General features: G+C 41.7%; 1 protein-coding gene across 1 annotated transcript; it reads left to right on the forward strand.

Moving 5' to 3' along the window:
* The first annotated feature begins 3,797 nt into the window (after positions 1-3,797).
* ARPP19 (cAMP regulated phosphoprotein 19) lies at positions 3,798-10,701 on the forward strand. Its single transcript, XM_019619377.1, has 2 exons — positions 3,798-3,920; positions 7,194-10,701. Exons 1-2 carry the CDS (start codon positions 3,801-3,803, stop codon positions 7,362-7,364), a joined length of 291 nt encoding a protein of 96 aa, XP_019474922.1. The 5' UTR covers positions 3,798-3,800; the 3' UTR covers positions 7,365-10,701.
* The last annotated feature ends 2,677 nt before the right edge of the window (positions 10,702-13,378 follow it).

A 13,378-nucleotide genomic window follows, 5' to 3' on the forward strand; every position in this document is an offset into this window, starting at 1 on the left:
GTCTGGGCACCGCTGAGCGCCGGCTGCCATCCCCGCGGCCGCTGCCGGCGGCGAAGTTACGAAACGCGGGTGTGCCACTGTGAGGGGTCCGGAGGGAAAAGGGCCGTCCGTCCCGGCGGTCCGAAGTTTTCGTTTGATAATTCACCGTCTCGATACGCGTTAGTCACGCAGGGAGGGAAGGTTCGGGAGTTGGGGTGGAGCGGGGCCCGGTTCCCTCAGCGCGGTGCTCGCCGCACTGGCGGGAGAAGCTCCGAGCGACGGCCGGGCTGTGCGGCGCTGCTGGAGAAACGCTGTAACAGGAGCGCACCGACGTGCGGCGGCGTTCGTTGTGCTGCCTTCTAGCGTGTTCTGGGGATGTCAGCGGGCCGGCGCTGATGCTGCAGACAAAGTTTGGGGCTGAAGTCCTGAAATGCGGTGCTGGTGTGCTGCTGTCTGCCGGACGGATAGGATCCCGTGCTGACCTTCTCGTTTAGTTGTAGTCAGGGCAGCCGCTCAAGACAATTGAAAGTCAATAAAACTTCATTTTCTCTGAGTTCTTATCCTGCGATGTCAGAGCTACGCATCGGTACTGTGGCATTGCAGCGTTCACCTTCGGCATTTGTCTGGGTAAGCAAAATGTCAGATTATGTCGGAATGCAGTTAAGGCTCAGCACCACAGTACTTGTCCAACCGACCCATTGTGCGATTCCTATTAAAGACGGATCCCCAAAGGAGCGCTGGGGCAGCAGGTCGAGACTTTCCTTGCGAACTCGCCTGCTGCAGGAGGCTCACGCATATGCTCAGTGAAGAGTGATGTCGACTGGAAACTTTCCATAAGAGCAGTGCTTCCTGTTCTCTGTGTGAAATCTTGGGATAGTGGCAGGAGGAAGTTCGGCAACAAAGAAACCTTCAGATGGTGAACATGTGCTTGTTAATTGATGCTGTTTTTGCCATACAAGTCCCATGTTTTTCAGGAAGGTGTTAGCAGTGGTACCTCTTGTTTCCAGACTGGTTTTTCCCATAACTAAGTTACGCAGCTGACATTTTTTTCTCATTTTCTACTTCATATTCTTGTCTGATGTCTTTTACTAACAAGGATGAGCTTTATTCATAACACTGATTGATAAGGCTTCTTTTTAGTAGTGCAGTTCAGCTGTCCAGCAGAGAACAAACCCCTTCTTTTTCATAAAGATTAAAAGCAGAAGCCATCTTTAGATGTGTTAGGTAACTACTGGCTGTGCTGGTAGCTCATTTTAATGAAGTGAGCAGACCTCATTAGCTGTGCAGAAATTCCTATAGAGAACTAAAATTACAATTTGTGTGGTTGTCACTAGGAAGAAGTGCGTGGTACATCTTGATTTTTCTCCATCAGTTGTCAGTCATTCGGTTGCTGCTCCTATAATAACTCAAGGGAAAACACTGCTAATGTACCATTGGTCTTGTGGGTTTGGGTTAACGCCTTTGTGTCACAATGATGCATCTTCAGGAGAGCTCAATGCCACGTAGTCCACAGAAGATAGAAGGTTAGGACAAGCAGGCAGTGATCTTCCACTGAAAGCTACCCTAGGTCTCCTCAGTCAATGGTATAAAGGCCTTCTGAGCTGCAGCTGAACGCATCCAGTGCCTTTCTGCATTCATCTCCGTTCTTGGTGTCCCCTGCATCCTTTGGCGAGGAGTTCTGGAGCTTGACTACACATTGTTTGAAGAACTGTTCTAGGTATTTTTCAACCTGTTGTCAGCTGGTTGTGTCTGATATCTCAGTCTTTATATTGCCCTTTGTCGTGTTATATAGTTTTAGGGGGTCTTAGCTGTTTTTGGTCACGAAGAGAAAGTGACTGCAGTCTGTATCCTTTTTAGCTGCATGATACACAACGCAGTATTTGGTGTTTTGGTTGCCTGCTGTGTGATGATTTGTCAACCCTGTGAGTCTGCATAAATGCCTCCTTTGATGTGCTGTGAACACATATTTGTGTGAGCTCTTTATTGTTGATCCCCTGTTCTTAAAAATACCTCCTTTGCTTGGTATTGGCAAAACATGCCCCTTCGAATGCCATGCGTGTTGGCTCAACAGCAAGTACCCAGTGATTCAGCATCAGATGTTGGAGTGTTTAGCTGTAAGGAGCTAAACACTTTTTGAGAAGGTCCTGAGTCAGGGTTGGCGTGTTAGAAAAAAACCCGCCATGGACAAGAACAACGGATGAAGAATGTTTGTCATGCACACATGGAAACTGTGCGCTTCCCTACTGTGATATTGCGTGGTGAGAGACAGTGTATATAGCTCTGTGTTGTGTCAGAGAAGGTGCTTCTTTATTTTTCTGCATCTTGCATTGTAGTGCCTGACTGTTTTTGTCCAACTAAAAAGCATCGGTTCCAGTCCTTGTGGAAGTTTCTCTCAAGCTGCTGTAAGGATTTCTGTCCTTCCTTGGTATTACTGTTAATTCAGATTCCCGCTGTGTTGTGAGATGCTGTCTCTGAGAGGGTCTCGGAGTAATGGAGCAACCAGATAGGATGTTGTATTTTAAGTCTGTTATAAACGTTGCTTGCAACGTTTCTTACCAGGAGGGTGCTGGCTGTTAGAGAGCTGGGAGCTGTTTTGAGTCAGGGCAAGCTCATGGGTTGGCTCCCAGCTGCTCCCCTGTCCTTGTGCAGCTGCTTGGTGATCCTGAGGGGGACATTGACCCAAATAAGAACAGACTGACAAGAAGGGAAAAGAATTGGTACGTGGTTATTTTTCCCATGACTTCATTCCTGTAACTCACGTTGAATACGTGCAGTCATGCTGACTGATGCAATGCAAAGCACGCAAAGTGGATGGAAGAGGGTCTGAAGGGGCTGCCTGACAGCTCGACGTGAATGTGAAGCCTTAGTCACAGATGAACGTGAGGCCCTCCTGGTTTCAGTGCCAGTTCTTTCCTGACTAAAAGTCTTTCTGTGACTTCAGATGATAATTGCTGTTCAAGAAGTACAGCAGTCAGCACTATCAATATACATTTTTCCTGAACTTGCCATGGTTTGCATGCAAAAAACAATCGTGGCTGAATACTGGAAGGCAGTGTAACCATTATTTTGAGTAGAAAATATTTTTTAAATGACAGAGTACAAAGAATTGTGCTTCTCACATCCGATTACTGCATGAACCAGAGCGAAGGACTGTGAAGTAGAGGTCAGTGATGAAAGGCTGATGTACCAACTACAATTTTTCCACATGATTGTATTCACATCATCTCTTTGAACATCTGTATTTTACAGTATTCTCATAAATATGCATATTCTTTGCAGAAATGTCTTCATTTAACCATCTCTCTAATGATATAGTGTTGGCCTCCCATAGAAGGCTAGTGTAGAGAAAGACAATAATGTTTATTATTAATATGGTATCAGAAATGTTTTTGAGCTACCTTAATGCTATTTCACAATGGATATCAATGTCTTACAGTTGCAGCAGAGTCATAAAAACTAGATTGTTGTGAGAGTAATATGTTGAACCTCATGATGAGGCAGGTAATCGAGAATTCCCCTGGTTCTTACCCATCTTTCACATTTGTTCCTGATAGAACCTTTGTTTTGACACACACACACACACACACGCACACAAACACAACACAAACATGTATGGGTTTTTTTGTTTGTTGTTTTTTGTTCAAAACTGAATAACAGTTTGCTTTTAGTAACAGCTAATTGTCTATGAAAGGGAGATGTGTTGAAGAGATTCCAATACATGTCCAGAAATCTGTGTGTTGGTAAATTATCTGCAGAAGCATTCTACATAAATAATTCATCGTAATATTTCTTTAAAAGTCTTGCTAATTTTGTTTCAGGAAATGGAGGATAAGGTGATCAGCCCAGAAAAAGCTGAAGAAGCAAAATTGAAAGCAAGATACCCTCATCTGGGCCAGAAGCCAGGAGGCTCAGACTTCTTGAGGAAGAGGCTTCAAAAAGGAGTGAGTTCTTTATTGTCCACAGGGTACAGATGAGAAATTCCAAAATTATGGTATCTGTGGTTCTCTGCATGAGTAGAAGCACTGTGAATTTATCTGTGAAAGCTCAAGGGAAGGTTTTCACAGAACAAATGCCAAACTGACAGGGTAGTTGCCTACAACACCAATGGCTCAGCTGCCATTTTAAGAAAAACTTAGCTTAGAAGCTGGCTCACTGTGGCAGTGGTGGGCTTCCACAAAGAAAATGCAGTAAACACGGTGAGACAGAATCTCATCCTGGTTTTGTGCTGACCTTGTGTTACCATTCCTGTGTTTTCAAGATGCACAGCCACTGTTAGTATTCATGTTTTTAGCATGTGGCAGCTTGGAGTTTGCAGCCACCAGCTGACATACATGGCTTGAGAACAGTGGTGTAATTCTGAACATACACACAGGCAAAAAGTTAGAATAAAAGAATGGGGAGTGAATTTGGGTTTCAGTTTTGCTTCACATTTGACCAGTGTCTGTTATGTTCTTAGTTATTCAACTGTTTCTTTTCTCATTTAATTATTCATGAAGTGATGATGTAATCCTTTTCAGGCATGTTAAAATTCTGGTCTGTCATTATTTCTGAAGGTGCTTTCATTGCTGTTGTGCTGTTATTTACTCTCATCTAGGCCTTTGAGTGCACTCAATGATTCCAAGTATAAAACCTTCACAGACCAGCTGTTGGAGTTCAGTGCTGATGTAATTCTGTGCTATCTGGTAACATCTCCAGGGAGTGGTTACTGTTGGCAGGTTTTTGGGATGAGCTTTCTCTCACAAAGTAGTGCATGTGCAGTGTGGGTAATGGCTGCTGGGGGTGGGCAGGTGGGAGGTGTGATGATGATTCTGTGGTCAAAGACAACCCAAATGAAGCCAAGTGGGTTCAGCGTCTGTGTAGACACTCCAGAGGCAAGGTAAGTGTGCGTTGTACTGATTGTTCAGGGAGACAGACCACCATCCAATCCAGAAGAATTGGGCACAAAGGAATTATGATGACTGCTGGCACTCAGTGCAAATGTGATTTAAAAAAAAAAAAAGATAATCTATGCAAGATCTTAATCTTGGTTGTAGCACTACTTCATGCAAAGTTTGTTACAGGCTATAGTTTCAAATGGGAGTATTGGGAGGCCAGTGGGCGTTTTAATGGCCTCAGCATTTGAGATTCTGCTGGTATGATGAAAGATGGCATGAAGGTGTGGGTTCTGATTTTTAATCTGCCTTCTTCAGTTCTCTATTTGGAATGTGTTGTTAATACCTTTCTTCTATGTTTTATTTTTTGTTATTTTTGTTTAGCATGCTCTGTGTCTTAAATGAGGAAACCTTTACTGGGTGTAAGGCCTCTAATGCGCTACCTGGATTCTGAAGTTAGGAGTAGAGTGACAGTAGTGAGTGTGTAGTCAGATAGCTTTTGTGTCATGAGGATACCTGGATATACATAGAATCAGTTAGAAAGGGAGGACATAATACAGGCCATCTGTGAAAAGCCAGAGCAAATCAGGGGAGAACACAGGAGTACTACAAAGAGAGAAATGGGCTGATATTCTAATTTCTGAAAGATGGAAAGGTATCTTTCCCTGTAGATATTCTTCTAAATGTGTATAGCTAACTGTAGCCCAGATTTTTCTTTCATTTGGCAACTAGGACATGCTGCCCATTGCTGCTTGCTGTCCAGAAATGTTCTACATTGTGTGCATATGCCATTATTAGCACACTTTTTCCAGAATAATACTAAAAATGGATGCCATGCTCCTGTAGAGGGATTCTATTTGGAACTGTCTATTATACAGACAGAGTGAACAGTTAACACATCTGAAGATTGAGCAACTCTGTTATTACCTAGTTCCTGTTTAAAAGGTTTTTTGTTGGTTTCTTCAGTCTTGAAGAGCAAAATATGAAAGCCTGTTTCCAAATCAGGTTACATTATAACTAAATCCTAGTCTGCAGGTGTACCATGGTGTTCTAGCACAGTAAAAACAAACAACAAAATTGATTATATTGTCAAAAGGGCTGAATTGTGGGAAGACAGACTGTTAAAATATGGGGTTCAGGTGCACTGGTTGCATGGAAGAAAGATTCAGTGACTTTGAGGTTCTAGCAGGCTCTAAAAGGGAACATTTAAAGCCACTTTTAGGGGGCCTTGCTTTGAAAATAAACAAACCCCGCCTCCTTATCTTCGGTAAAGACTTTTCAAGTTGGGTGTTGAAATAATTTCCGTTCAGCAACTGCTGCTGGACATCTTGCAGCTGGTGAGTGCTAATACAAAATGAAGAGTGTAGTTGCAGTGCTGCCTGGAAGTGCAGGTCGTGATGGCTTTTGTTCAGCTGACTTTGAGGAATGAGTCCGTATGGGCGAAATGGGGAGTGTTCTGTCTGAGATGATTATCCATTGCAAGCAACAGTTGCTAGAGTAAATCTCTGTCCCAAATCTGGTTTTTGCTCTCAGTTGACAATCTGTGCAAATCATGGTCATGAGCATGTTAATAAGATGTAAGGAAAATACAACCATTTCCCAAAACACTGAGCAGTTAAAGACTTGATGGGGGCATTGGATGAAATTCCATGTCTCATCTTAGTGCAATGCTGAAAACAAAGAATATTAAAGATAATGCTATTAACAATTAGCTCAAGTACTGAGGCATGCTGTTTTACAAATTCAGACACTTCTGTTCTGAAGAAACCTGGAGCCTAGGATAAGAATTTCCTTTACACAGTAAGTGCTTTTTAGCAGGATTGAATGGTAGATCTGGCTTAACTAAATAATTGGTTTGGGAACTTCAGGGATTATAGTTCCACTGTTTTAATGTATGCAGAAAAAAAGGTTTTCTTGTTAGCATGCAGTTTCATAGTGCTTTGATCTTCTGGTATGATAAAGCAGAGACTGTTCTTCTCCAGCTTTCCTTCATATATTGTTTGGTTATTCTGTCTAGCAGAACTTGTTCACTGCAGCATAATTTATGAACTCCCAGGTTTCATTTGCAGTAGAGCAAAGCCCTCTGAGAAATAGGATTAGAATAGTGTTCTCATATGTGAGTGGTTAAGGCCCTACGTATGTCACTAAACTTGCACCATAACTGATGTTTAGAGTTGTGTTCTTAAGTCTTGATTTTTTTTTTTGAATTGATGTAGAGCTACCTTGCTAAATGAGATCGTTTTGTAACTATTAAGTCTTAACGAATCCATATAACCACAGAATTCAGTTTATGCATCTGATAACGTTTCATGCTTTTAATCATGTATGTATTTTGTCTTCTAGCAAAAGTACTTTGATTCTGGTGATTACAACATGGCTAAAGCAAAGATGAAGAATAAGCAACTGCCTACTGCAGCTCCTGACAAGACAGAAGTCACTGGTGACCATATTCCTACTCCACAGGATCTCCCACAGCGGAAACCATCTCTTGTTGCTAGCAAGCTGGCTGGCTGACGAGAACAGCTGAACTGCATGATAATTCTCATTCCTGTTATTTCTCCTTAATAGTTATTTCTCACCCTCACATCCCCCTTTTCTTTCTTACACTAAGTCGTGAGACTGACAGCTTTGCAGGTAGCGGTAGCATGTGCTGCTATTGTAAGGGAGTACTGTTTAGAGTAAAACGTGTAGTATTTGGACTAGTTAAGAACGATGCACTGATATTAAAAAAAAAAAGGACAAGTTTGGTTAGAGCAATGTATTCTACTTGAAAATGTACATATTGCCCATTTCCTAGTGTAGGACTGGTTCCAGCAAGTGACATCGCAAGTTTTACAACTTTAATGTTTCTGCTTTTGTTATTTCACCTTAATTACAGCATATTTGTATTTAATATAACCTCCAGTTGTGTTGGGTTTTTCTTCTGTGTTTGGGTTTGTTGTCTAAAATAGAGGTTTAGACCACAAGTTGCTAGATGGTAAAGCATGTATAAAAACAAACACAGGGCTCTGATTGAATTTTGTTTCTGCTCTTGAACTTGAACGGCCTTAAACCTGTTTCAGCTTTAACAATAGAGTTTTTACTTGGGCAATATTTGCCCATTCTGGTGTAACTCTTGTGAATCTAGTGCTTATTGACAACTGCCTGTTGAAGCTGGTATTCTTTTCAGCTCCGTAGCTTAGGACACACTTTTGTTGAAGATGTGAATGAAGTGTGCATGTGCATAGACTGTTGAATTCACTCTTGTGCCATTTTTGTAAATACAATAGTTTTGCACAACCTTTTGCAAATGTCTATTAATTTTACATTTTAAAAAGCAGATAATGTGCCAATCAAAGCACAAGTGATTCTGTACCTTTCCAAGTCTTGGCCTGAAACTAAGAGCCCAGACTCTTGCTACTGAAAGTAAAAATGACAGACCTGAAATTTGTGAAATGCTTCTACTTACACTTGACTCAGCCTTATGCTTTTGCAATTGTACACTTAGTTTGGCAACAATGTCCAGCATTTGAATATAAATCTGAAAATTGTATGTAAGGGCAGGTGCCCTTTCTGTTCAGCAGCTCTTTAAGCTTTTAAAGGTGAAATGCTCAGTAGGGTGACATGGATTTTCCCTTGTGGCAAATTCCAAATCTAGGCTTGCTGAGATTTGATATGCAATTGTCTTTGGGCTATTTTAGACTTCTGGAAGTGAAAGGCTATAACTCTTGTTTGTTTGTTTGTTTGTTTTCTTGACCTCCTGAATTAGTAGTGGTAGTAAACTAACTCTTTTCTTTCTGTAATGCAGCAGCCCCTCATTGGCTTTGGGAAATAAAAAGAACTGGAGCACACTTATATAGTGACCTATTGAGAAGTTATCAATTTTTCATTTTTAGAAGATAGAAACAAACATAGTTTGTTTGTATGATACAGATGGTGAGTACTAGATTGCCAGAGCACGCAGTTGATGTTAGATAGCCTGATGCAGAGTATGATTTGTTCAGTGAAATTGGGTATATTAAAGCGTAGTGATCCGTAACGTAATTGGTTCTAACAAAGGCAATCATAGCCAGGTGTTCTTTGGGAGTGTAAGAAACCCTTCAAAAATATTGGTGTACTGAATCCTATTTTCTTAAAAGAAACGGTTCTGTTAAACAATCCAATAAAAACAAAGTACCCATGCAGGTATTGTAAGGGAAACCACTCTTGAAGATGCATGTTTTCAGAAGGATGCACTTTGTGTTGATATATTCAGAAAGGTTTTGCAGGATAAACAACTGCTAGTCAAAAAAAGGACTCCCTATTTTCGGCAATGCTTTCTACTGGTAAATATAAGAAAATGATCGAGATGAGATGAATAATCTTAATTTGGTCCTGCTTTGATTAGAATATGGGTAAAGTATAGCAGTGTCTATATAATGTACACTCTTCAGTTTAGAGGAGTCATTCCAGAGAATTTTTGAAATTACTATCTTAATTCTTATCAAGTCTTTGTGGCCATTTGCTTGTGATTAGAGAAAGCCCTTTTATTCCTTATCTTCTACTAGCATTGTAAAGAACTTGTGATTTTTAACAGAACAGGTTGAAGAAATGGGCTGACTGGGTTTAAGGAAGAAGTTAGGCTGAAAGAATAACAAGCAAACTGGATATATTGAAACAGAGTGCTTTCTGTAGATGTTTGTCCTAATGTGAAAATCCCTCTTTATTGTTTTATGTACAAATGAAAATCAAAACTGAATGATAGGACTGGGCCTGAAACATTCTTGAACAACTGAAGGTGACTTGCTTTGTATTGTCTGGTTCCATTACTCTGTAGCTCACTTAAGGTGAGCTTTCTTGATGCTTGGGAAGGTTTAAAAAAAACAGCCATTTAAATTTAAACATTCCTCTCACTTAGCTACAGATCAGCTTGTCCTGCTGGTTGGATAACACACTCTTTCGCTGCTCACTCAGTGACTTGCAGTTCTCAAGGTTACTACAAATTCAGCTAGAAATAGATTATTTGAAGTACTGTAATACTAACAAGTTCGATGATTGGTTAATGAGCCTTTCCATCTGACTGACCTCAAGCAGCAGGCACAGCTGTTTTGGTTCTAAACACCATTTAAAACTTAGGAAATCCAGTAATCATGTAACAGTAAAGCAAATGTGACTGCAGATTGATGCTTACTTTCAGCTTACTCCAGCAAGATAACTCAGCTATCCAAATGTATGTACATAATGTATTATATGAGTTTTACCATTTGATAATGACCTTTTTCAAAGAAAACCTGCCCACGCTGTAGACTGGCAGTCCCTTTCATATTTTGCCTTTAAATATAGACAGTGTTTCGTTACTAGATTAGTACTCATCTAGGCTTACCATAGCAGATAGCACCAACATTTTATTCGAGATAGTTAAAAGTGAATTAATTCCAACCTCACGGATACACCCCCAAATTTGTAGCACCAAAGGCTCCCTCTCATTGTTCTTTACGTAGTAGGACAGTGTTTGTATAAAAGCCACAGGAGTACATTTTGTTGGACACAACGACACCCAGTCAAGATGTTAAGGTGATACAAATATCAACTGTTCTTTACAAACTTACACACTGTATAGTATACAGAATAAATTGATCTACTTAGTTTTTATTGCAATGTGGAGATTTGTCTCGTCTTTACTGTGGTTTCCTAAATGATCCTGCATACTTCCCTGTTCTCTATGGAAAGTTTCTAAACCCTAAATCTTGCTACTCTGTACCATGAAAAATATGACTGGGTTTTGGTTTCCTAGTATGTTAGACTACAGAATTACTTTAATGTAATCACATTTATATATATTTCAGTGCTTATTTTTCTAATAAGGCAATTAAAGCTTATTGTTTGAAAACTCCGTAACAGGTGATTGTTTTGGTCCCTTGTACTGATTGAAGGGGATTTCTGGGAGCTTAGCTGGCATTTGGAGGTTTGCATCACTGTAGACTGCATTAACCTGAACCCGGCAGTTTCCAAGAAATCAAGATACTGGGCAAAATCCAACTACTTTTAAAGTCGCATACGGTGACTTAGGGACTGGTCCTTGTGCAGTTTCAAGATCCACGTGGTATATCTACGCAGTTAGCATGGTAACCATGTCATATTAACACCCTCTGTACCCTGCATCTCTAACAATCAGAGGTGTCCAATGTGAGTAGCAACATCCAGATGCTGCGCCAAGGCAGTGCAAAGGAATACAGGCATTAGTATCCTAATTCTAATGGGGAAGGACATCAGTTGTCAGGCAAAGAGAAACGAGGCAAATACAGTTTTATGCCCAAGTCTAATTAAATCAGTTGCACAGAACAGCCCTCGGAGGAGCTTAGCGTGCAGTCACTGTGCTCCCGGACAGTAACTGCATTCATCAGGCAGAAGGTGAAATTGCAGTAACGTGTTTGTTTGATGGCTGGGGGCATTCTGTGGGCTGGAAAGAACAGACTGGGGGATCATGTAGAGCATGTGAGCAGGATGAATATATTTTAACTAAAAGTGGAGTTAGACTGACTGTGTTGTTTGATCATTCCTCCTCTAGTAGCAGTGATACACCCCTTACAGATTCAAGTCTAGGTGTGTCTGAACATACCAGGCACTGAAGCCTATTTTTCACACTGACTGGTATGAAAAAAATAATAATAAAGCTTTTACCCATTTCAGACATACTTGCTTTAAAACTGGGGCTAGTACTTTTTTGTTTCTAATTTTGTCTGAAAAACAGATTTCAGTTGGGCTTAGTTTATTTTATTGGAGAATAATTTTGCTTTCAATAAAAGAGGTATGTTTGGGTAATGTATCAGCATCCCTAGACAATAGTACAGAATAGCTGTTGGTGATATTCCCTGTACAACAAGATCTATAGAGTTGTTTCCTCAATAGATTTGAGGAAGAAACATCTGTGGGAGTCCTCCTTGAGAACATTTTTAAATGTGCAGTGTTTCTTGGAATTGAACTCTAGGGCTGAAATTAAAGCCAGATGAGAGCTGTGGGTCCTTCTGAGCATCAGATCAGTTCTCAGGTGATGGTTTTAAGCCTCTGAAAGAATTTCTGCAAGCTGTTGAAGACATCTATGTGATGTTCACGAGGAATCTCCCTACTAGATTAGGCAAGTTAACTGGGGCAAGATTTCTGCATGGGAATTCCAAAGAGTCATGTAATCATAGAATGGCCAATGGAGAATCTGCTCCTTATGTAAGGCACGATGTGACAACAGCCAAGTAGGAAGGCCTAACAGGTATGAGATGGGGACATCATTAAAATCTTACCATTAGATGCATGATGCAGGAGATGCTTCTTGAAGTAACAATGAAGCTATCAATCTATCTACATTACAATCAGGTTGTTTCTTGTCAACTTTCAGTGCTCCCAATTCCTGTCCTTAATGACAGGTGTGAAATCCAGCTTTATGCAAATTGTGACAAATCATAGTGGATTTTGTATTCACGCGTATTTTCTGCTGGTGCTTATAATTTTGTTTGGCTCCTGAGCTCCAGCTGAGAGAGGCTGATGCAGTAACCACAGGCCAGGCAAACTCTGGAAATGAATGTCTCTCATAGAATAGGTGGTGTTCTGAAAAAGGGTATTGAGTATCAGATGTGAAGCAGCGTACATAGGTGTGCTGTCCTGTAGGATAGTTTGTTAGCTGGGGACAACCACGCTCTGGAGCCCCAATGGTGTGCTCTTTTGTTATGTCTGGAAGCAGACTGATAGCTTTGTAGCATAGACCTCTGTTTTGCCACAGGGGCACACAAAGAGCAGCTGTGCAAACTTCTTGGCCAAAAAGCTCATTCCTCACCTGCATGTCCATGCACAGGAATCAGTTCTTGATTTAATTGTGAAGATTGTACATTGTATTGATGTACAGATGCATCTAATACAAAGAACACAGGTAGGGCTCCTTGTTTTCATTGTACTTGTCCTTATTTTTCCTTTGCGCTCTCTCACTGTGTCCTCTCTTTCAAGTAACAGTGAAGTACAGCCGGACCGCAGCAGTTGTTGGGAGTGCCTGCTGGAGTCAAGGCTTTGTCTTCATTCGTGCAGTCACTTCTTGAGTGTGATTTGGAGGACCCCATCTCCTCCCATGGCCATTTGTCTCTATCTGTGTAGCGGGTCTGTCTGTCCTCTGTGACAGACAGGGCAGGTTGCTGCTGGGGAGTCCAGAACCCGGCGGAACGCAGAGCTGCTGCTGGTACGGCCGGGCTCTGCAGGGCTGTGGCGGTCACAGGTCAAAGCACTTCTGTGTCTGGGTGCTTTCCCAAAGCTGAAGGGCGCACATCGGAGCGCTGCAGTTCTGCCATCCCAAGGACCCGAGCTGTAACATGGGCTGTGGGAAACACATTAAGGGCTGATTAAGTGGAGATGCCGCTTGCATTCCCTTCCGACGAGGGAGCTACATTTTCTGGAGACGTTTATTTCTCTCAGCCCCTCAGTTCGGAGCTGCGCGCGCCGCTCTGGGCCCGGCGCTCTTCAGCCTTCTGCCTACGAGCTGGGCGTTACAGACACACATCGGCGGTAGCGCCGGGCTGGGACAGGCCGCCCGG

This window comes from Meleagris gallopavo, chromosome 12 (assembly GCF_000146605.3).
Source record: "Meleagris gallopavo isolate NT-WF06-2002-E0010 breed Aviagen turkey brand Nicholas breeding stock chromosome 12, Turkey_5.1, whole genome shotgun sequence".
NCBI classification, from domain to species: Eukaryota; Metazoa; Chordata; class Aves; order Galliformes; family Phasianidae; genus Meleagris; species Meleagris gallopavo.